Source organism: Rhodofomes roseus (assembly GCF_022264815.1).
Source record: "Rhodofomes roseus strain CIRM-BRFM 1785 chromosome Unknown C8Q71scaffold_9, whole genome shotgun sequence".
Lineage (NCBI taxonomy): Eukaryota > Fungi > Basidiomycota > Agaricomycetes > Polyporales > Fomitopsidaceae > Rhodofomes > Rhodofomes roseus.
The window spans coordinates 988,696-1,012,034 of NW_025952965.1; the positions used below are offsets into that span (position 1 = coordinate 988,696).

At 54.9% G+C, this 23,339-nt stretch overlaps 6 protein-coding genes across 6 annotated transcripts; 3 read left to right on the top strand and 3 right to left on the bottom strand.

The window, feature by feature from the left end:
* The first annotated feature begins 224 nt into the window (after nt 1-224).
* C8Q71DRAFT_595324 (uncharacterized protein) lies at nt 225-7,909 on the top strand. Its single transcript, XM_047919582.1, has 12 exons — nt 225-981; nt 1,032-1,884; nt 1,953-4,893; nt 4,946-6,228; nt 6,289-6,506; nt 6,555-6,725; nt 6,775-6,878; nt 6,940-7,086; nt 7,140-7,230; nt 7,281-7,442; nt 7,497-7,651; nt 7,706-7,909. The coding sequence occupies exons 1-12, from the start codon at nt 345-347 to the stop codon at nt 7,784-7,786; spliced, it is 6,843 nt and encodes a 2,280-aa protein (XP_047779464.1). The 5' UTR covers nt 225-344; the 3' UTR covers nt 7,787-7,909.
* An 88-nt stretch (nt 7,910-7,997) lies between these two features.
* On the bottom strand, nt 7,998-9,845 carry C8Q71DRAFT_706844 (Low temperature viability protein-domain-containing protein; the record flags this gene model as incomplete). The annotated part of the gene is made up of 5 exons (XM_047920528.1): nt 7,998-8,188; nt 8,240-8,416; nt 8,472-8,799; nt 8,853-9,650; nt 9,705-9,845. 5 exons carry the CDS (start codon nt 9,843-9,845, stop codon nt 7,998-8,000), a joined length of 1,635 nt encoding a protein of 544 aa, XP_047779465.1.
* A 200-nt stretch (nt 9,846-10,045) lies between these two features.
* Nucleotides 10,046-16,692, top strand: C8Q71DRAFT_595359 (uncharacterized protein). Its single transcript, XM_047919583.1, has 18 exons — nt 10,046-10,211; nt 10,271-10,319; nt 10,372-10,444; nt 10,495-10,722; nt 10,775-10,926; nt 10,977-12,215; nt 12,265-12,699; nt 12,755-12,874; nt 12,927-13,088; nt 13,141-13,251; nt 13,307-13,534; nt 13,590-13,657; nt 13,710-14,066; nt 14,117-14,647; nt 14,699-14,889; nt 14,942-15,827; nt 15,886-16,164; nt 16,216-16,692. The coding sequence occupies exons 1-18, from the start codon at nt 10,177-10,179 to the stop codon at nt 16,550-16,552; spliced, it is 5,481 nt and encodes a 1,826-aa protein (XP_047779466.1). The 5' UTR covers nt 10,046-10,176; the 3' UTR covers nt 16,553-16,692.
* On the bottom strand, nt 16,686-19,516 carry C8Q71DRAFT_822349 (uncharacterized protein). The gene is made up of 12 exons (XM_047926215.1): nt 19,201-19,516; nt 18,988-19,148; nt 18,795-18,925; nt 18,566-18,735; nt 18,370-18,513; nt 18,227-18,308; nt 17,736-18,168; nt 17,522-17,672; nt 17,396-17,472; nt 17,232-17,345; nt 17,047-17,178; nt 16,686-16,991 (listed from the first exon to the last, which is right to left on the bottom strand). The coding sequence occupies exons 1-12, from the start codon at nt 19,430-19,432 to the stop codon at nt 16,803-16,805; spliced, it is 2,016 nt and encodes a 671-aa protein (XP_047779467.1). The 5' UTR covers nt 19,433-19,516; the 3' UTR covers nt 16,686-16,802.
* A 194-nt stretch (nt 19,517-19,710) lies between these two features.
* C8Q71DRAFT_809472 (PCI-domain-containing protein) lies at nt 19,711-21,980 on the top strand. The gene is made up of 12 exons (XM_047926036.1): nt 19,711-19,746; nt 19,808-19,891; nt 19,942-20,013; nt 20,066-20,150; nt 20,201-20,279; nt 20,336-20,585; nt 20,635-20,709; nt 20,762-20,996; nt 21,052-21,300; nt 21,355-21,485; nt 21,536-21,648; nt 21,705-21,980. Exons 3-12 carry the CDS (start codon nt 19,969-19,971, stop codon nt 21,889-21,891), a joined length of 1,449 nt encoding a protein of 482 aa, XP_047779468.1. The 5' UTR covers nt 19,711-19,746; nt 19,808-19,891; nt 19,942-19,968; the 3' UTR covers nt 21,892-21,980.
* Nucleotides 21,981-22,791, bottom strand: C8Q71DRAFT_809474 (uncharacterized protein). The gene is made up of 2 exons (XM_047926037.1): nt 22,199-22,791; nt 21,981-22,149 (listed from the first exon to the last, which is right to left on the bottom strand). Exon 1 carries the CDS (start codon nt 22,758-22,760, stop codon nt 22,203-22,205), a length of 558 nt encoding a protein of 185 aa, XP_047779469.1. The 5' UTR covers nt 22,761-22,791; the 3' UTR covers nt 21,981-22,149; nt 22,199-22,202.
* Between the last annotated feature and the right edge of the window lie 548 nt (nt 22,792-23,339).

Sequence of the window (23,339 nt, forward strand, 5' to 3'; positions counted from 1 at the left end):
GCCTCCGTTTGTGGCCATTGAGAGCCTACTGCTAAGCAGACACCAAATTCCAAGGATGCGAGGTCAAGCGGGCAGGACAGCAACGAAGACGAACTCAGGTCGCGGGCTCGGGTAATTGGATGGTGTTGAATGAATATAAGCTTCTAGACGCGCATCGCGTAAAGCGGGCGCCTACGCGTAGTCCATGTGAATGGAGCGCCGAGCACTAGTGGCACTGGCTTGACGTTGGCTGCCATATTACTACGATTGTCTGTGTGGACAGTATCATGCTCCTTCGCCTACTCCTCCATCTCTGACGGCTGCGCATTGCGTGGATTTCCTAGACGCAGTCGGTCGGCCCGCGGATGGACGCCTCGTCTGTGATCGCTGGCTCTTCCAGTTCCACTAATGCACAGATCCCTTCCTCGAGCGAGCCATCTACTCGCTCGCGCAGTAGCACCAAGATCGTCGACGACGTCACGAGCCTGACATCCTTCAATCCATTCTCTGAAGAAGATGAACATGACCAGTCCTCATATGCCATAGTAACGTCCCTGTTCTCCAAGGTCCGGAACACCCTCGCCGCTCCCCTGCACTCAGCAGTAGCTTCTGGTACACCCGGACCATCCATAGCAAGTAATGCACAGCCAGGACAAGCTGCTGAACAGCGACGCCCTTCACTCTCAACTGCAGCATCGTACCAGTCGAGCAAGTCGGAGCGGAGTAATCGCTTCAACGTCGCTGCTTCGCGCCCTGCTCCTCCGCAGGTCTCATTGACTCCCGTCGTTTCTGAGACTCCTTCATACGACATCGACTACGACAGACCACCTTCCCGCAATGGATCCCTCTACGCCCCGGACACTCCAGATGGCGGCGGAGTGTATGGCACAGCCATTCCGGGGTTCCCTATCCAGGACAGTGATGCCAGAAGCATCAGGACACAGGGTAGTCTCAGAAGGTCCGCTTCGGTGTCTAAAGTCATACGGAGGATTCGAGGAGAAGGTGTGTGTCGCAATGTTGTCTCAGTCCGCTTAAGACTTAGTGCGTCGTAGGTCTATCCCGAGATTATTGGATGGACGACAAGCTTTGCAAGGAATGCTACGACTGCAAGAGCGTGTTCACGGCTTGGCGCAGGAAACACCATTGTCGTATATGCGGGCAGGTCTTCTGTTCCCGCTGTGCTTCCAACGTGATCAAGGGCGCGCGCTTCGGCCAGGAGGGTATGGTCCGCGTCTGTAACCTCTGTCTGGAGAAGCTAGCCAAGGTGGACGATAATGATGACGATGACCGGCGGTCTGTCACATCCAGCATGGCTTCTCCGTTTGCCACACACCAGCTTGGTCACCTTGGTGCCGATTCGTTCTCATTCTCCCTCGCGAACCAGCCCCAGTCTCCGTTCGCTGCGTCGCAGCTGTTCGGACGTACGGATGAGCCGTTCAATCTGTTCTCCATCGCCGAGACTAAGAGGCATCCCGGCTCTAGCGATGCGTTCTTACCGTTCGATCCGAGTATGTCTTACTACGACGGTCGCGGTGATAAGGCAACTCGGGAGAACCCCGTCCCCTTCCGCCGCACCCTCTCGGAAGAAGACAAGGATAACCTAGCATTGCCCGAGAGGTTCAACAACGACGACTCCCCGACCGCCCCAGGAGCGAAAACGCCCATTGACTTCCCCGTCACGTTCCCAGTGTCGGTGGATGGCGCAACCAGCTCTGTGCAGTTCCCGGCGAGTTCTCCGGATCGTAATCATCCGTTTGAGAGTCCAGGGATGCTCAGATCGCGGTTCAACTCGTACGCCGACTTCGATCCCTCGACTCCGTTCATTCGCAGTCGCGTACAGAGCAGACTGAACGAGAGCTTCAACTTCGGCGAGCCGGGATGGCGGACAAGGCGAGAGAGCACGGCGTAGGTGTCCTTCATTCATGACATTTCAGAGTTGTCTCACCAGTTTTGTCAATATGATCATTCTTTAGCTACGCGCAGGAACTGAACCTCATCTCTATGTTCCATCTCCGAATGATGTTGAGGCAGCTGCTCACCGCCGAGCAAATACCCAACGTCGGAGAGTGGGAGGAGACCTTGCTCAAGCTGAGTTTGCGCATCGCGCGTGAGCTCACGTTCACAGCGCACCCTCAGCGGCAGGGTGCGGACATGGACGTGCGGCGATATGTCAAGATCAAGAAGATCCCTGGAGGTGCTCCACAGGACTCGGAATACGTCGACGGAGCGGTCATCACGAAGAACGTCGCCCATAAGCAGATGCTGAAGGCCCACCGTAACCCTCGCGTCATGCTGGTGACATTCCCGCTTGAGTTCCACCGAGTTGAAGGCCAGTACATGCACTTCGGCCAGATCCTGCGGCAGGAGAAGGACTACCTCGGTAACCTCGCCAGTCGTATCGCTGCGTTGCGCCCGCATGTTGTATTGGCGGAGAAGTCTGTGTCGAGGCTCGCGCTCGACGCGCTCGCCAAGCATAAGATCGCCGTCGCTAGGACTGTCAAGCCCTCTGCCATCCAGTTTGTGGCGAGGATGACGCAGGGAGACGTGTTCTCATCAATGGACAAGCTCGCCCTAGAGCCCCGTCTCGGACATTGTGGGCGGTTCCGCATCCAGACCTTCGACCACCCTCTCATTCCCGGTCGACGGAAAACGTACATGCGCTTCGAAGGGTGCAACCCGGAGATGGGCTGCACAATCGTCCTGAGGGGCGGCGACATCGATACTCTGCGACGGGTCAAGAAGGTCACTCGATTCCTTGCGTTCATCGTGCGCAACCTGAAGCTGGAGACGCATCTGTGGAAGGATTCTGTCATCACCTTGCCCGCACTCACCGCAGAAGCCACGCCTTCGCTGACGACTTACCCCTCAGTGCCCATTTCGGGCCCCAGTTCGTCGACTCCTCCGTTGACGCTGTCTGCGCCCATGCTGCAGTCGGTCTCGTCACCTCTGACCGGCATATCCGAGAATCATGTTGATGCCCACTCCAATATGGACGACCTCCCCGACGAGGAGGCGGAGCAGCTACGACTCTCTACGCGAATCGAAGTATCTCTCGAGCCATATCGTAGGACATTCATATCGGTGTCCGCCACGCTCCGATTTCCACCTCCATATCCTATACGGCGGATGAAGGAGCTTGACGACGGGCTTTTCCGCGTGAAGCGAGAATGGGAGGACGAAATTGTACGCTGGGAGGAGAAAGCCTCATCCGAGCATAGGCAGGAAGAGACGATAACGCATGGTCAGGAGGCGACTATCACCGCGAGTCGCGCGGTGACTCCTGATCCTAACGATGTTGCGGCCCAGATCGAGTCGTTGCAGATGCCTGACATCCTCATCACGCCGATTGCCTCGAACTTGTCACCCGGCGGGCCCGGCTATTTCGACCTCACACCGACAGTGGCGCAGGTCGTTGCAGCTTCTCCAGTCCCTATGACGCCCGCCGAGGAGGCCCCGACACAGCTGAAGACGGTCGAGGACATACGACTCGAGAGCCGTCTCAGCTACGTAAAGTGGCAGCATGCTGAACAGCGGAGGATCTGGGAGTGGTACCTCCGCAAGAACAACGACGATTTCAATGTGGAGAAGTACCAGTGCATCAGTTTGTGGGAGGCTACCATGCCAACCACCGAGCTTGGTCTCCACAGGGCGTGCTTCCCTCCGAAGCTGAAGTATATCACCTTCTATGGGGAGAACGATTGCACTCTAGGCCAGTTCATTGAGAAGGCCGTCATGGATACCCTTGTCTTGTTCCTGGACCCGAAGGCGATCTGCGAGAACAAGAGCTGCAACGAACCGCTTGCCCGTCACGGCAAGGTCTTTGTCCACAACGAGACACGGCTCTTCGTCGCAGTCGAACAGTGGGATGGGCAGATCATCAATCGTACATCCGCCAACGAAGGCATCATCACCTGGAGCGCTTGTCGGCTATGCCGCTCAGCTACGCCTTTCATTCCCGTCTCCCCAGAGATGCAGAGGTACTCGTTTGCGAAGTTCTTGGAACTCCACTTCTACCCAGCGGACGTCCAGCTTGTCCAAGGAGCAGGATGCCAGCACAACATCTACCAGCACCACATTCGATACTTCGCCATTCGAGGCATGACCGTGCGGTTCCAAGCGGACCCTATCACGCTACACGAGGTCGTCTACCCACCTATGCGCATTCGCGTCCGCCCTGAAACTCAGCTAGAGATCAGGAATTCCGACTTTGAGCGCCTTCATCGCCGCAATGAGCTCTGGTATTCGGCTCTGATTGACGACCTCAAGCTCATCAACATCGATGCCGCGACTGGGGATGAGGACGCAGACGCGAGACTGACCGCTGAGATCAACCTGCTGATCACCAAAGCAGAATGGGAAAAACAGGACATCGCCAGGCTGATCAACAGGATCTACCGAGAGACGCCGCCGACAGATACCCTTGCATTGAATCAGGTCCGTGCGTATCGACAGGACAAGATCGTCGCATGGCAGCAAGACTTCGACAAGCTCCCGAAGCCCAGGCTCACGCAACCTTTCGATCGCGGGAGCCGCAAAACGTCTGCGTTTGGGTCTGTCAGAGGATTCTTCCCCGCGCCACGGAAGCCTGGACACTATGCACATTATGGGTCACTGGAGAAAGACAGTAACGTCTCTGAGGCTGAGGACAACGCACCTATCACCATCCGACGAGTTACCGGTGACTCCTTCACGTCCAATTCGTCGGCATCAGATGCCTCAGAGTCGGAGACTCATTCCGAGAAAACGTCAGAAGCCACGCCCGTACCTCAACAGATACCCCAACCAGTGGCGGACGCGCAACCCGTCGTGGCTGTCATAGAGCCGAGTCCCAGATCCGATGGTGACAGCGACTCCACCATAGGTGTTGATAGGGGAGAGGCGTTCTCGCCGGATACTATGATGTCTCCGCCAGCTGTGAGTGAATCTACGTATCTCTGTATGCAACGTCACTAACAAACGTCTGTAGCCTGGTCAAGACAAGGCGGGTGCTGATCGCTCTTCGTCCCAGCTGTCCAAATTACCTAGGCGTTCATTCCATTATCCGAACGTCGCAGAATTGATCAAGAAATACCAGGACTTCCTGCCCGCGCAGGGAGTAGAAGAACTGACCAAAACTGCATTCCCTCCGACTTCTGTTCTTTCGGACAGCGATCAGGAGGGCTCAAGCGACATCCCTCCCCGCGTGCGCACAAAACCTCGCCGACAAGTTCTCAGGTCAAAACCCTCTATTTCCGACTTCGAGTCTGGATATGCCGCCAACGTTGCTCCGCGGTACCTGACGCACGCTAAGAGGCCACATGGAAGTCGTATTCCAGGGCCTCTAGTCTCATCTTGCGACTCCCGTGCTGCATCAAGGCAGACCTCGCCGGACAAACGGACAGCTAGCTCACGTCATGACGCAGCCTCGAAGACAGGGAAGACCTCCCCTCCATTGTCCCGCTCCGGCTCGGTGATTGTTAGCGGGAAGAAGAAGGGGAAGGCCACTGCACGCGGTCTGGGTGCGGAGAAGTCGTCATCCGCTCGTCCTACTAGTAGCTCCGGTCCGAAGCCTACTTTTAGGAGGCAACCTGGTGCAGGAAGTAAAGTTTCCAACATCGCCAAACACTTTGAACGTATCAGTCGGGACAATGAACGTACGACCCGCCGATACGCCGTCATTCGGGGACGACGCCCTCGTCCAGTCGCAAACGCTCGAGCTAAAGTCGAAGTCTTGGATAGCATCAAAGACGCTATCCGTGATGAGGCTGAGAGCTCGGATTCAAGTGAAGCTGATGACGAAGGGGAGGGCGAAGAGGAACCACAGCAGAAAAAGCGCACAGAATCGCCTATGGCTGACGCAACTACGGAGGAGTCCGCAAAGACAGGACCGGACAGTACTGCGACTCCAAGCACTGTTCCGGATGAGACGAAGCAAGTCGAATCGGAAGAACAGCCATCTGTACCCTCCGTTCAGGTTCCTGACCAGACCGCACCTTCTGTCTCAAGTTCACCAGTGCTGACAGCAATGACACATGGTCCTGCACCCCCGACGTCCCCGGCTCCGGAGCTCGAAGTCGGGCCTGGAGGTACTGAACGGCATTCTATCCTGAAAGCGTTATCCGGATTCTGGCCACAACCGGTCCCTCAACCCCGGCAGCGTACAGAGGCGGATGCTGAAGACCCAATGTCTGATCCAGAACACATCTTCCGTCATTCCTCTATGGTCGTCAGGACTGATGAACCAACGTCTATCATTGCACTCGCTTTGAAGTAAGTCATCATGTCATTTTACGGAATATCTTGCTGAATGGCCTGCTTCTGTTCCTATAGCTCTCCTCAGTACCGTGATATGTTGTCGAGATCGAGAGCGGAGAAGCGCCTGACAAAGGAGCCGAGGCTGACCGATGGTGGTGAAGCCTTCATGCCTGACGACAAATCGGTCGCCGAGTCGACTTCTACCTGGGGAGTTGTCAATGTGGACAGTTCAGACGACTGGGATCCTACGCAGGACTTGCGAGTTCCGTCCTCGAAGCAACCTTGGGCGATTTGTGAGTGCGCCTAGCTGCAACCTTGAGTCTCACTCATCCTCTTGGTAGCTTTCGAGAGCGGTGGCTTGACTATCAGCTGCACGGTCCTTTTCCCAGAACAATTCGACGCGCTCCGCCGTACGTATGACTGTGAGCGCAGCATGATCGAGTCGCTTTCGAGGTGCGTGAAGTGGAATACCAGCGGAGGCAAGTCAGGATCAGTGTTCTTGAAGACCCTCGGTGCGTCCCCTGCTACCTCCTAACAGAGCGTCGACTGACTGAAGCGCAGATGACCGATTCATCGCGAAGGGTCTGTCACGTCCTGAGCTGCAAGCCATGGAGACTTTTGGCCCCGCTTATTTTGACTACATGTCGTCGGCTGTCGTGGCAGACGTGAGTACATATGCCCCCATGAACAAGTGACGTAGACGACTGACTTGATCCGGTGTGGCAGCGGCCTACATTGCTCGCGAAGATCTTTGGTTGCTTCAAGATTACATTCCGCAAGACCCATAGTCACGAAGGCACCAGCAAAGCTAAAGTGACACAGATGAATCTGCTGGTCATGGAGAATCTGTTCTATGATCGCCGTTTCTCGAAGGTAAGACACATGTTGTTTTCTTCTATAAGCTAGAGATTAAACATCCAACGTAGATCTACGACCTGAAAGGCTCCACTCGCAACCGCCATGTCCACGCGACCGGTCGGGAGAACGAAGTACTGCTAGACGAGAACTTGGTAGAGAGTACGTGTTTACCCGGGTGTCTTCGCGTTAGTCTCATCGAGTTCCTCTAGCTGCTCATTTGTCTCCTTTCTACCTCCGCGAACACTCTAAGCGCATCCTCCGGGGCGCTCTATACAACGATAGCAAGTTCCTTGCTGACATCAATGTCATGGACTACTCCTTGGTTGTAGGTGTGGATAGCACCAATAATGAACTGGTCGTTGGGATTGTCGGTATGTGACTTCAGTCACAAGCAGTACGAGAACGGCTAACTCATGGCTATATAGACTACATCCGCACGTATACCTGGGATAAGAAGCTGGAAAGCTGGGTCAAGGATTCTGCCTTCCTTGGGGGAGGAACCAAGGGCGAGCCTACTATCATCGGCCCGAAGCAGTACAGGCAACGCTTCCTCAGTGCGATGGAGCGATATTTCCCCTTGGTTAGTGACCACCGTTATGACACAACGCTTGAATCCCGACGCATTATTTCACAGGTGCCAGATAGGTGGATGAAGCAGCACGACTTTCCAGAGGAAGAAGGCAACGCCCTTCTTGACTTGTGGCCAGACTGGTAAACGAACTGAATCCAACACGACCTCTCAACGAACTCTTGACGTTTGCCATTGCCTCATCTTGCTTTCGTGATCATCCCTCATCCACGTCCGTGTAACATTACAATGATCCCATCCAATGCCGTCACATCGGATACCCTGCATGTCATCCTCGTACAGTACTTTTGCCCGGAACACCTATGTACAAAAGGACGTCTACACGTAGTTCGATGCATCATAGCTTGCGCGCCTTGGTCTTCTCCTTGTTGGCTAATGTCCGGTTCTGCCGTTTTGCCTCCGAAGAAAACTGCTCCTTGGTTGCTTTCTTATCGACTCGGCGTTGTTGGCGCTCCGCCTTGACGGCCTGCTTGCGAGCCTGCTTGTCTTCCTTGGACTCATTCTTGGGCCGGGAAATCGTGACTCGTGCTGTGTGCTGAAGTTAGTACGACAGTCTGATTGTGGGATACAAGTACGAACGTCGTGAGTCGTCCTCAGACTCCGACTCGGATGCCGAATCAGTGGTTGTTCGCGAATGGGGCTGCTTCCCATCGACGATTGGTAGACCCGTCTTTGGGTCTAATCGGATTTTCCTGACAGGTTTGTCCTGTCGTGCCTTAATCAGACGCGGGTGGTTCTCTAGGTTACTGTACGTTGCTACAAGAGAGCTAAATTCAGAATGAGACGTAGAGCAGCGGTGTGCTCGACTCACTCAGGATAGTCTCGCAATCCCATCGCTCCTGCTTCTCGTCGACGTCTAAAGGCATCAGGATGTCATCGGCCTCGCTATTGTTGTCTTCATCGTCGTTGCGCAACCGCGCCTTCCCGAGCGCTTTACGGATCGTGTCGAGTTTCTCCGTCGCGGTGTCTCCGGCGAGGATGGGGCGCATCTTTCCGCCGAGGATCTCGTAGTTGTCGAGGAACTCGTTCATCATGGCGTCGAAGTCCTCGCGGGTAGTGATGAGTTCCGGGGCCTCGTCGGAATCATCCGACGGGCCGTCCTCTTCTTCCTCCTCGTCTGAGTCGTATTGCTTCTGGATCTGTGTCGCATGCGGTGAGTTGGAGGGTGTGTCGACCCATAGTGAGTGCGTACCTCTTCGAATCGCTCATCGAGCATAGTCAAGCCCTCGTTTCTGAACATCGAGGAGCTGCTCATGCTGTATCCCGAAGCATCTGAGGAACCCTTTCGCCGTTTCTTGCCTCCAATGACGGAGAACTGAGGAAGCGTCCCAACGGTATCCCCGCCCTCAGAATAATCGTCGATGTCCGATGCATCGGTTGGAGGTGCCTCCTTCTGCGCCTTCTTGAATTTTGCAAAGCGAGCCTCCCATCCTGCCTCCTCCTCATCCTCAGCCGCCTCTGCGTGCGGCTCGCCCTTAGTTCCCACGTCCCCGTTCTCAACACCCTCCTCCTTGAACTCGAACTTGAGGTGTTCTTCAGGTGCAAGTTCTCCTTCGCCGACGAGTACACCGAAGAAGTCATCGTCTAGGTCATCGTCTACGAAATCATCGTCTTCTAACGCTTCAAGAGTCTGTCTGAGATGAGGGTCGAGGTCGGGTTGGAAACCAGCTATCGAAGAAGGGATATTCTGTTGAGCCTCGTAATTCCTGGATATTTCCGAGGTAGATGGAAGAACGTCCGGGGGCAGGTCCAGCAATTTTATGGGGTCCTTTGACTTGGTCTTGCCCTTGGGCTTGACAGGAGCTTCGATGAGCATGCTATCGACCCCAGCTTCCTGCATGCCGACAGGACGAAGGTGTTGCATGTAGTCATAGTCGGTGTCATCGTAGTAAACCCCGTAGAGTGTTGCCTCGCCGATGTTCGCTCGGTCCTTGTCGTGAGCAAGCTCTGACGGTGCGAGAGATTTCTCCAGCTCAGCCCTGGACTTCCCCTGCACCAGCGATCATCAATACTCCATGGCGACATACGCGGAGTGTGCGCGCACCTTTGCTACATTGCCTCGCTCGAACGCCTTCAGGACATGCTGACTAGCCTCGGGATCGTGAATGAGAGGGTCGCGCTGCGAGCGATGTACGAGTTGGAAGTGTTGTGTCCCGGGCTGACGGAATATAGATTTGGGCGGCATGTTGGGTCGGGTCGAAGGAATATGTACTGTGGCTGGTAGACTCGGAGTACTTTGACCAGATTTCTGAGCGAGATGAGATTCCGATCCACGAGGAATGGGCGCCAATCGGACAGTCCATGGGCGTCTGTTCTGTCACACGCGAAGTTACGTAATCACCTCCAACGTCGTCGCAGCGGCGCGGAGGTCTCTCTCAGCCTCGACGACGCTGCTTGTCGCCGCGTCGACCGCGCTTTCTCTCTTCCTCTCATACTCGCTCTACTGCTACTTAATCACGTCCAGAAACGTTTGCCAGCCTTCCGCGTAGGTCCGGTGGCCATCGACACGTCCGAAGATGCAACGGGAACATGTTCGCAGAGGGTTCACCATATACGTGTTTTCCTCCTCCCTTGTGTCCACTGCGTGCTGACACCGTTTCTCGTCTCTACTAGCCACCAAAAGGTTGTGCTGGAGATTGACTTCTCCGGCAGTCTATGGGTATGCGGCCGCTGATTCTGACTAGAGACGGAGTTAGCTAACATCTCTACAGGGCTACACAGAACTCACCGTAGTCCCTGCAAGCAAAGATTTGAAGACACTTCACCTCCATTCGAGGCAGTGCAGTACGTACGACGGCTCATTTGAGGTACTCAGGAGCTGAATGAGTCTTCAGCGATACATTCTGTCACCGTCGCTTCCCATCCTGCCGACTTTGTCTATCATGACCCCCTCGCCAATCTCAACATCTCCAACCCCCAGGATGTCCACGTCCACCCAGAACTCAAGCGCAAGGTGTATTCTGCCCTGGCCGAAGGTGACGAGGGCGAACTGTCGATCGCGATACCGAGGGAGGTGTCCTTCAGGCAGTCAGGACACATTGCGGCGGGCATCATGAGCGAAGGTCTGTTATCAGAATGTCTGTCGTCTACATACATGCTCAAGGTTTGTGCTAGCTGCAACTCCGGAACCTCAGACACCTGGGCCGATGTTTCAGCCAACGCTCCCTGTGCCAGAGTTCAATCCTATCACCGTGAATATTGCTTACAGCGTACGCAATCCTGCGGATGGACTGCAGTTTGTGCTCCCGACTGATGCATATCCCTATGTAAGTACTCGTTTCTCTGATCGCCACACTGTCTGATGACAATGGAATAGCGCGTGCCCCATGTATACACCACGCCCTCATGTCCCGACGCTGCCCGATGCTGGGTGCCCTGCATTGACAATCTATGGGAGAAATGCACGTGGGAATTCGAATTCGTCGTTCCAAGATTCCTGGAGCAACGGGAGGACACACCCGTGGACGACGAAGAGCCACTGGAAGGCGAGAGTCCCACAGTCGTCGTTTGCAGCGGAGAGCTGGTGGAGCAAGTCGCTCATCCGTACAACTCGAACAAGACGATCTTTCTCTTCTCGCAGAGTACCTTGACGTCGGTGCAACACATCGCTTTTGCTGCTGGGCCATTTTACGTTCATCCCATACCAGCCGATCTCAGTGCTGCCGAAGATGCCTCTGGCACTACACAGCCGCTCATGCACGCATTTTGTCTCCCGGGTCATGAAGGGCTCCTTGCGAACTCCATTTCCTTCATGCGCTCTGCCATGAGTTATTACTCAACAGAGTTCGGCTCCTACCCATTCGGTTCTCACAAGCTCGTCTTCGTGGATGAAATGCCGACGCAACGATTCGATAGTGCAACCCTTTCCCTCGTCACCGTAGACCTGCTATACGGCGAGGACGCCATAGACCAGGTTTTCGAGACCCGACATTGCCTGAGCCACGCGCTCGCCTGCCAGTGGATGGGTATCAACATCCAGCCGAAGACATGGTCGGACACTTGGCTTGTTAATGGCCTCGGTTTGTACATCGCGGGTCTGTTCACTCGCAAGCTGCTCGGTAATAACGAGTACCGGTTCAAGCTCAAGAAGGACATGGAACGCGTGCTTCAACTGGACAACGGTTCCATGCCACCCATCTGCCAACCACAGCAGCTGGATCCCCCCGACTCCGTCACATTGCCGTTCATTGACTTGAAGGCACCGCTTGTCCTTCACATCCTGGATCGGCGTCTTGGCAAGTCGGGTACCTCTCTGGGCTTGTCTCGAGTCCTTCCCAAGGTGTTCTTGTCCGCTATCAGCGGCGAGATGCCAAACAACCTCATTTCGACCCATTCATTTCTGCGGACATGTCGCAAGGTGAGCGGTATCGACCCACGTTCCTTCGCGGAACAGTGGATCTACGGGAGTGGGTGCCCTACGTTCGGGTTCTCGGCGACCTTCAACCGAAAGAAGATGGCCGTCGAGATCTCGATGCGCCAGGATGCCCCGGCTTTCAAAGTACACGAGAACAACGAGGTTGGAAAGGCGCTCATGAAGCCCGTGCCGTTCTTTGAGGTGCGTAGACTTCCACCGGAGATTGCTGTTGGCTGAACCATGACCACAGGGCCAGATGACCATCCGTATCCACGAGGCCGATGGGACCCCGTACGAACACGTTCTCGACATCCGTAGTCCATACAAACGCTATGAAGTTCCGTTCAACACCAAGTATAAGCGAGTACGGCGGAACACGAAGCGGTACTTAGCACGGCAGGCCGCCGCTCAGGCTGCTGCGGAAGGTGACGCCGAGGCCGCCGCGGCGATGGACATGGTCGACATGGGCTTCGGGCTCGAGATCTGGGAGAACGAGAAGGAGCGCGAGAACTGGAAAGTGGCCGACTGGACTGAGGAAGACGAGCAGAACATGGCAGGGCAAACCTACGAGTGGATCCGGATTGACGCGGATTTTGAGTGGATCGCGGCGATCGCGTTCGACCAGAAGGACTACATGTGGGTGTCGCAGCTGCAACGAGATCGAGATGTTGTGGCGCAATATGAGGTGCGGTTGGCTTTGTCCGTGCTCTTTGACCTAGTCTTATCGGCGCGTTCCCTAGGCGATCCAAGAGCTATCGAAGGCGCAAAATCCCATCATCTCGAGCACGCTCACCAAGACAGTGCTTGTATCGAACTACTACTACCGGATACGTTCTGAGGCGGCCCAAGCCCTCGTATCAGTAAGTATGGCTATAGGTAGCACTGGGTGTGTTATTCATTCGCTGCTCGCAGTGCGCAATACAGAGGCTGGAATGGCTGGGCCTGTTCCATCTGTTCAAACTCTTCCTGCGCTATTGTTACGAACCGGATAACCCCAAGCCCGACCTCTTCAGCCATACGTACGTGCCAAGACCCAACGACTTCAGTGACTACGCGGAGTACTTCGTGCGGAAGGTGCCGTCATTGTTTGTTGGCTTTGTTGTTTTCTCATCGCGTTCGCGTGCAGAGTTTGATACGGGCCATCTCGAGAGTCCGGTTCGAGAACGGGAAGACGCCGCCTATCATCAGGCAGTTCCTCGTTGACCAGCTGCGGTATAACGACAATACCTCCAATCCTGTAAGTCGAACGACTGACTTCTGTTCGTCGTGCATTCATCAAGCCTCTGCTCCAGTATTCGGATGCGTTCTACATCTGCACCGTAATCTCTGCCTTGGCGTGCGCCACCATCTCTACAGTGCCGCCGGAGCGTGGCGAATTCACCGCTACGGATTCCCAGCCTGTACAGGATGCCCAAGACGCGGAACTACTGAAGCAAGCCCTCGCGGAGGTAGACCGCTATCGAAGCATGGACAGGTTGATACCGACGTACCATAACGTGGTGACTGTTGCTGTCATCGAGGTAGGCCTCGCTTTCGTGCCCCTTGTGGTGGTCCAAACTCAACTTCGGTTTCCAGTTTCACCTGATGTTCAGTGTCGCCAACCTTATTCCTCATGACCCTCGCACATTCTTCCCCCTGACACGGTGGGTCACTATATATGGCGCCGTGGACACACATATACTGATATACCATCAGTGAGGGCAACTACACTCAAGTTCGAATGGCGGCCTTCGATTACCTGTTCCTCACGAAATGGTACACACCGAAGGTCATGCGTTACATCCTCGCGGTCACGGCCAACGATCCTTCGAGGATTATTCGGCGGCACGTCGCGCAGAACGCCTGCCTCAGTCTCGCACTCCTTGTATCCATGGGCGAGGTCAAGACCCTGAAGGAGACGGAGTCCGTGCTCATCGAGGAGGATGGGAATGGTGCGGAGAAGGCCAAGGAGAACAAGAAGAGTGACATGGATTTGATGATCAAGGCGTTCAGGAAGGACAGGGAGCTCGGAAAGAGCGAAGTGATTAGAGAGTCTTTGATGCCTATTGCCCTGTATGTCGTCGGTTTCCTTGTTCCTGGCAGAATACTGATCTTGCCCGCAGAGCACCCGAGACGGACCATGAAGTTCGGTGGTGCTTGCTGAAGGTCGCGGACCTGCTCATTCGCGGTGCCGAGGAGGCTCCACCTAAAGTCACCATTCACCTTCCGCCTACTCCTGTCACCGAGTCCGCACCACCTATCCCCTCCGTCAAACTTCCACTCAAGTCTCGTCCTACTATCAAGACGACAGGAGGTCCCCCTACCCGGACTCCGACTCTACCCTTTGCGGGAACACCGAAGCTCAAGCTTCCTCCTAGTAGCGTGCAAGGTGATCACTCTACAAGGACACACAGCGCTGCGGCAAGTCCTGTACTCGACAGACGGGATACTTTTACTGTGCCGAAGCTTCCTCCGCCTAAGAAAGCGCCCGCACCAGAGAAGAAGAAACCGCAGCACGTCCCGAAAGCTCAGTCGGCTGGCATGAGCCTGAACGACCTTCGAGCCTGTCGCAACGCCCTCAAGAAGCTGCAAACTCACAAGCGTGCCACTGTCTTCCTGCAGCCTGTTGATCCTGTGCGGGACCATGCTCCTAGGTACGTTAATCTCTGGTATAGTGGACGTCTTTGGTCTGACCTTGTCTCCAGCTACTTCGAGGTCATCAAGAACCCCATGGATCTAAGCACTATGAACGCCAAACTTGAGTCGGGGAAGTACAAGGATCGGTTCGCGTTCGAGGACGACTTCCGGCTGGTTATCAGTAATGCCAAGTTTTACAACCCACCCGGCACCTACGTCTACAATGAGGCTCTAGCATTGGAGACGTTCTTCGATAAGCGTATGTGCCGATTGCTGCAACGTCAGCTACATTCCTGACTTTCATTCCTCAGAATGGGTGCGCATTAACAAGACCCTCGAAGCTGCAGATCGCGCCGCACAGCCGCGGGCTGCGAATCCTCCGCCGGCCCCTGTCAAAGCAGCCCCAGCTACTCGTGCCCCCTCTGACTCACGGCCCGCTGAGTCGCCTGCGTCAGCAACTCCCGCTGCGTCGCGACCGTCCATCAAGTTGAAGGTGGGTGGAGCAACGCTGTCAGAGACACCCTCGAAACCAGCTACAAAAGCCAAGGGCAAGAAGGCTCAACCACGCGAGCCTGCACCTCCCCCACGCCCACCAACGCCCGTGATTGATGATGGCTCGGCCGACCTGCTGGAAGAGGTCATCGCTATCGAGAGGCAGAAAGACCAGGGACGCAAGCAGCGAACCACCCACTCTACGGAGAAGGAGAAGGAGAAGCATGCTCCGAAGCTCGTCATCGGCAAACGCAAGAAGCCATTTGAAGATCAAACTGAAGACGAGATACTTGCCCTTGCGACACCGTCAAAGAAGGAGCGGCCAGCCCCACCTACGCCCGTTGCAGGACAGTCTTCTGCTGCATCTACGCCAGCCCCTAAAGCGAGGCACAACGGTGTTCCCCACACCAATGGCAGTGCCGTGCAGACAAGCAAGGCAAAGACTGTCAAAGCAACTACTGTAGCGCCCTCCGAACCAGCCACAGAAGTCCCTCAGCGCGCTTCTGCTAAAGGCAAGGAGAAGGAAGTCGCGACGCCGGTGGTCACGCCACGAGCAACGACACCAGCTAAGCCAAAGAAGGCTGTCGTTCAGGCCACTCCTGTAAACGAGAAGAAGTGTAGGGAGATTCTGAAGATGTTGATGAAAGTACCAGAAGCTCGCATCTTCTTGAAGCCGGTCGATCCTATAATGGATGGGTGCCCAACGTAAGTACCATCATACGGGACGTCTCGTTCAACGCGTCTGACTGACTGCCACTTGTAGCTATTACGACGAGATCAAGGAACCGATGGACTTCGGCACGATGTCGACCAAGCTAAGCGAGGGTACTTATACGACTATGGAAGACTTCGCCAGAGACGTCGGGCACATCTTCCGTAACTGCCGCACGTTCAATCCGCCCACGACCTATCCAGTCAATTGCGCGGATGTAGTTGAGCGGGTGTTCAAGAAGGAATGGGCGAAGGCTATGGAGAAGAAGCTCGCATGGAACGAGAAGCGTAGTCTCCAGGCCATCATGAACAAGTTGGTCGCTGATCCAATGTACGTTTAGTCATCGTTTATTGTGTTCCATTCACTGACGTCGTTGCACAGTTCCTTCGTCTTTCGTGAGCCCGTCGACCCAGAGCTGCTGGGTATCCCGACGTACTTCGATATCATTCCACGCAAGGATGCCCGCGATCTTCGGACCATTCGTCAGAAGTTGGACGCAGACAAGTACGATTGCGTGGAAGCTTGGGAGGCAGACATGGACCTCATGATCAACAACGCCATAACGTTCAACGGAGCCGAATCAGAGGTCGGACGGATCGCCGTCGTCATGAGGAACAAGTACAAGGAGCTGGCGTCGGGTCTCAAATCGACTGCCATGAAGCGAAAGGGCAGTGACAAGGGCACACCGCAGCCGAGCAAGAGGATGAAGTTGAGTTAGACGTCGTAAACATTATTCGCTGTGTATCATCTGTACTGCTTATCGTGTCGCATTGCTGTCATGTATCTTATCGCTTGCAAAAGTAACTCTGGATTCTGATGGTTGCAATACGAGTGTAGTCAAGTCGTTCAATGTTGACCGGGACATGACAATTCGGTGGCTGCTCAAGGCGAACTCACATGCGCCTGCGGTAATATTCGTCTCGATGTAGACTCCGAATCACTCATCGTCGTATCGCTACGTACAAGCCTCAAGTATCTACGTCCATGGGCTCTTCTCTGGACTCAGGCGGCTCAACCGTCCCAGAAGATATCGTGTATTCCGATGGAGCTTGCGAGCGGTATGGGGTTGTGGGCGGTGAGTTGGGGTCCTGCACTTGCGACGCGAGCTGTGATGGAAGTTGCGAGAGGAACATTTGGTTATTATGTTTCACGTTGTTCTATAGAGAAGGCGTCAGTTGTTGGAGGAAAGAGTATCTGTATGGACATTCCGACCTTAACGCCCTCGAGCCATTGCGCCCGCGTATTCTCCTCCTCTTCTGTCAGTGCACGACTGTAGATAAGGAAGTATGGGCCGGCGCCGAGGTGCAGGCCTACAATGTCGTTCAGGACCGTCTCCTCGGGTACCTGTCGAAGCTTGTTCAGCGATCATCATACAAAGAGCTTTGATTGTGGCAGACCTCAGTGACGATGTAGTCTTGCGTCTTCCACCACATCCCCTTTTCTTTGACGTAGGAGTATAGGTGCTTCCTTCCGTACAAACCGTCATGGACCAGGACGACCCTCAGGTCGTACTACCCAATATCATCAGCCACCTGCAAAGTCTGTGAGAAGCATCACACACCCTGTGTTGTTGCAGCTCCGGTCTATTAAAAAGATTCGCGGCCTTGTCTTTCAACTTCGTGATGGAAGCGTCGATGCCTGGCGTCGATGAGAGCAATGCTTGCAGAGATGAATAAATGGATCTTACTCTGTAGCTCATTCTCGATGCGAGTGAGGGTCTTGCGAAGCTTGAGGGCCATTTCTTGTATGGTATCTTTGCGGGTCGCGTCGCCATCATCTTCAGCAACATTCTCGTAGTAGTGTAAAGATGCACGCAAGTCCAGAAGCGTGTCCCTGTCCTGGTAGAACGAATATACTTCAGAGCTTCTGACTGGATTGACGCTGAAGCGTGAACTTGGTACCTTGTGACGGGTCAGGGTGAGTTTCTTCGCCGTTAGCTCCTCGATTTCCTTCATGAGTCTCTGCTGTTTCTCCCCTAGCCGGTTCCCCAGTTCCAGGTTCTGTGCAAGGAACTGGTCCAGATACACGTGTTTCGGATATTTGAACGTCGTGCGCTCCGTCCTCGCACCGATGGATGTCTCGTACGACGGCAGCATATTCTCGCGCACGAGCTGGAAGGCTACGATCTCCGAGGGCTCGAAGATCACGCGTTGCTTCGTCGGGGGTGTCGCGGCGCCTCTGAGGTTCAGCTCGGATGAGAGGCAGGTGATGAGGTCGTTCGCGTCCTCGGTCCCGCGCACGTCGACCTTGACGACGGAGAGGTCGCACTTATCGTCGAAGGGCACATTGCTAAGGTTTTCGGTGCTCACGCCGTAGCGGAAGTGGAACAGCCGGCTGGAAAATGCGGCAGTGCATCAGCGTCTGCATTTTAGCACTTTAAGAGAGCTATTACCTCGGCCATTGCGGTGCGGAGTCTGCTGGTGGCTCGTCCTGAACAGACAGCTCAACTGTACGCGCGATACGGCTGTAGAATGCTGGTATCGGTGTGTCTGTTGGTGAGTACATATATGAGAGGCGTCACTGCTGGGGACGCACCGAAGGTCGGGTCGCCAGGATGTTCGATGGGACTGCCCCACGGATCCGGGGAGAACGCCTGTATGACATGATCCGAGTTGAGCTCGCTCAGAAGGGCGAGTTCCATGTTCGTGAATATCTCCCCCATAGACCACATTAGCAGATCTACCTCAAGTCAGTCTTCTAGGATAGAATCTACGGACGCTCAGATGCCAACCTGGGCCATACATGGCTGCGTTCTCCCCTTCTTCGCATTGGGAATTATTCTGAGCGTATATGTGGCTCCAGCGCGCAATCGCATGACGTAGATGCGGGACATAGTACAAGGATTGGAGGAGCAATCCCGCGTAGGCCATAGGCGAGCTCGTCGGACGAAGCGCAACAGGCCTGCCAGATGCATTGTCAGTGATAAAGACATATTGGTTCATACATACGATGGACCTTACCTTTTATCCTTTCGTAGTCTCTCTTCTAGTGGGGACTCCTCATAGTAGTCCAGACTAGGAGCATCTTCCAAGCTCGCTGCGATTGCTCGGCTGAGCGACTCATCCTGAGGGTCTACGCCGGAAGTTGCGACCTAGATGATTGTACGTGAACGTTCATTCTCAGACTGACGGATGCTCATCGTAACACCCATACATTGGAAGGAACGACAGCCCAATCGGGGTCTGGTGCCCGATTGCTGGGACCAAACTGTGTTCCTGTGTCTTCTAGTGATGCCTGCAATGCCCGTGACAGCTCCTTGTCTTCGTCGTCCGCAGTCAGGTCGATGACTGCAGCATCTTGCTCAGGCTTGGAGGCTCATACATCGCTAAGTTTCCTCATTGCGCTGCCTTAAAGTAACACACTTACGAGGAGGTGTACGCGGCCCTTGAACAGCTGAGCCCCCTGCCCAGGATAGCGGTGTGTCCATGGCTGAGGATGTCTCCCCTACATCGCCCTCAATCAAGGCACTGGCGGCCTTGTCCATATCGCCTTTGTGTTTGCGCAAGACCTTGAACGCGACCTCTGCGGACACCGCGTTGCCCATCAGGCCCATGAGCATCTCGACATCCTCCTGTTCTTTCTGCGTAGGTGAATGCATGCCTTCGACCACTGCGGTGAATTCAAGGAAGTAATTCGTGTAGAAAGAGGAACAGACTAAGGTCTGGCATTGACTGCAGTTGTCCGTCCGTCTAGTAGCCTTACTTTGTCCGCCACAGATCGAGTACACATGTCACGTGCTCGCAGGACAGCGCCGGTTGGCATCCAGAGACAGCACTCTGCTAACGACCAATTCCGCGCTTTTGTTGCGATTATACCTCCGAGCATTGAACGTTGAGTCTGCATACGCCGAATAGAACCCTCAAACGAGTGCAGCAGGATCATTGTACCCGTTATATGGGTCAATCTCAGATGGTGTGTGTAGTAGAGATCTGATCGCGCGACGCGTGCGATAATGCGCGTCCCGGGCGTCAAGAAACCACCGAACGCGTACGCGGACCGCCACAAGCAGCCTCACCTCCTGCTGCCGACCTCCTTGCATATTCATCCAGACCTTCGTGTAAGATATACTTGTGTGTCAAGTCGAGGCAGGCTGACCGACAAGCTCAGATCTGAGGCACTGCTACTGAGTAAACCATGGATGACGATGATGCCGATTACATGCAAGGCAGCGACGACGAGGTCGGTCGCCGTGCACCTGTCTTCGACGCTAGCCTCACTGCCCAGTATATAGGACTACGGCTTTGACTACTCCGATGATGATCAGGAGGATGCGACCGCCAGTGCAGATGTGGAGAACATGTACTATACGGCGAAGTGTAAGTGGTCCCGTGCGCGTACCTTGCCTATTGTACCGACACCCTCCAAGCGAAGAAGGAAGACAACCCAGAGCAGGCATTGAAGGAATTCCGAGTGATAGTAGATCAGGAGGAAGAGAAGGGAGACTGGTGGGTCTTTCTTTCTGGCGACTTGTCCGTTTCGTTAACGCCCTTGTATATGCCAGGGGGTTCAAAGCGCTAAAGCAATCGACAAAGATACTGTTCCTACAGCTTCACAGACCAAACGATGCGCTACAAACATATAACGAGCTGCTCACGTACACCAAGTCTGCCGTCACCCGCAACTACTCTGAGAAGACTATCAACGGCATTTTGGACTACGTCGGCGGTGGGAAGGGTGGCCCGGTCGAGGTGGATGTGCTTGAGAAGTTCTACCAGGCTACGAAGGCCGCCCTGCAGGAGGCGAAGAATGAGGTGTGTGATATGTATTTGGCACCCGGTACCGCCGTTCATCTTCCTTCAGAGGCTGTCAGCGAAGACAAACCTCAAGCTCGCGAAGCTCTGGCTCGACAGAAAGCAGTACCCCCGGCTAGGAAAGGTCTGTCGTCAGGAAGCACCATCTATTAGCCGCATCCTGAGATGGAACCCAGGTTCTACGAGACCTTCATCTGGCAACAGCAGGTACAGATGGCGAGGATGTCGCGCAGAAGGGCACGCAGCTCCTCGAGATCTACGCACTCGAGATCCAAATGCACAACGAGACGAAGAACTTCAAGAAGCTCAAGGAGATTTACAATGCGTCTAACTCCGTGCGCTCAGCGATTCCCCACCCACGCATCTTGGGTGTCATCAAGGAGTGTGGAGGCAAGATGTGGATGGGCGAACGTACGTGCCTACTAGTTGAGCGTACATGTGCATCTGGCCTGAACTGGCGATATAGGGCAATGGAATCGCGCTAGCGAGGACTTCTTCGAGTCATTCAAGAACTACGACGAGGCGGGCTCCCCGCAGCGGATCCAAGTGCTGAAGTATCTTGTGCTCGCGAACATGCTGACGGGCAGCGAGGTCAACCCGTTCGACAGTCAGGAGACCAAGCCATACAAGAACGACCCGCAAATTAAGGCCATGACCGATCTCGTCGATGCGTACCAGCGACGTGAGGTCCATACAGCCGAGAAGATCCTGAGAGGTCGGTCTGCGAGTCACTGTTTTGCATGCCGATCCTGATAACTTGGTCCGCTAGACAACCGGACGACCATGGACGACCCGTTTATCCAGTCATACATTGGAGAGCTGCTGCGTAGCCTCCGTACTCAGTATCTCATCGACCTCATCAAGCCATACACGCGTCTCGAGCTCTCGTTCCTTGCCAAGGTCTGTCCGGCAGCTTTGACACAGGGAAGAGCACTGACATCGTTCGGCAGCAACTCAATGTCGACAACAATGAAGTGGAGGACCTCCTCATCGGACTGATCCTCGAGGGCAAGGTCGAGGGAAAGATCGACCAAGTGTCAATGCGCCTAGAGCTTTCAACCAAGTACGTTCGCGTGCATTTCGTTTTAGCAATCCTCATAACCATGTCCCATCCCTCAGGCAAAGCTTGGAAAAGAGACGATACGACGCCCTCGACAAATGGACCGGTGCCCTCGAGTCTGTGCAAAATGCCATCATCGGCAAGGCACAGAGCGGTAACCGAGGAACGGACACGTCGTTCGGCGTTGGGAGTGATCCATTCAGCGGTCCAATGCGTGAGATGGAGAGACTGGGAGGAAGGTTCTAAGCGGATTGTGGATCCCGAATGCTGTTCGTTTCTTTGTTGTACATCATCGTGTAGCTCTCAATTTACCATGCATGCTGTCGCGCAACTCCATGGACGGCAAGCCTCGTGTCCGCGTAGTGGTCTATTACTCCGCCAACATTGACAACCTGACCATAAGTAAGCAAAGGCCTCCCGGAGGTGAGGAGCGGCTGGCTAGTCTGACTAGACGTATAGCTGAATTGCGTTAGGCCTCCTGTACGGAGATAGCTGCATCTATGCCTTGTGGGCAATGAGCAAGAGTAGAACGGAAATCAGCTTCTCTGCTCACCGTCCTATACACGTGGAAAGGGGGGTTTCCAGTCGTAGTTCCACCCACTCCGTGGTGGTGTATCCGTCGGTACACGCAGCTCCCTTGGGAAGAGTCCCCGTATCCTCGACTCCAAGGCCCTCTTCTCTGGCGCCTTCAACGTCTTCGCCAATTCAATCTCCTCTGGCCTTCGTACCCTCGGGTCCTCCTCCTGGTTCGCTTGCTTATACAACTTCGGGTCGAGCTCGTGGAGCACCTCCATCGCCCGCACCATGAACCGGTGCTTGCGCTCGAGCTCCGCCTCGCGTCTCTTGCGGACGTGTCGCTGGTGGAGGAACCACGCCCGCTCTATCGTTTCGTGCGCCTGCACAGAGGGTATCGCGCGCTGGAGCCGTCCGCCGACGTTCGGTCTCCACGACCCGATCGGTGTCTCCTTGTTGCGGATGTTGCCCGGGTAGAGTGCGCGGCGGATGTGCTCGACTCGCGGGTCGGGACCCGCATCTTTTCTCGCGTAGCGAACGGAGGACTGAGCGACGCGGAGGGGCGGAGTGGCCTCTCGCACGGCGCGGAGAGCGAAGGACATGGCGGCGGGTGCGACTCTGCGTGAGCGTGTGCCACCGCGTCGACGACGCTGCTGCTCAGGATCGTCCTCAGAATTTTGGCACTCCGAGACCCGATCGGGCGCCATCCCAAATAGGCAGCCGTGGTTGAACGACAAATTTGGATCGTCCTTCTACGCCCTCACTCACTCACTCGCACACTATCTAGGACTGGTCTAGGAATGCTCTGCTAGGATGAATGTGTTTTTAATAGATTTATGAGCGCAGAATGTTTCGCGCAGCCGTCCTTAACGTGATAGTTGATGCTATCCGCTTCCTTCGCCGGGCTGGCAGCCCTGCTGGCAGTGCAGCAAGTGAATGTCGCGAATTGGTAGCTGGAGCTCGGTAATTGCACACTAAGCACAACGGTTTACTCGGGGTTCGCGCTATGCTTACGTACGACATACTCTGGGCCTAGGTACTAGTACTTGCGTATGACGCAAAACATCCACCTTAATTAGACTCCGTGATCAGATTTTGTGACTGTTGTTTGACGAGCAGGACCGCGACTCTGATTGTATCGTACCATCATGTCCCTCATCTCTTGCCGCTGGCCCGTCAAG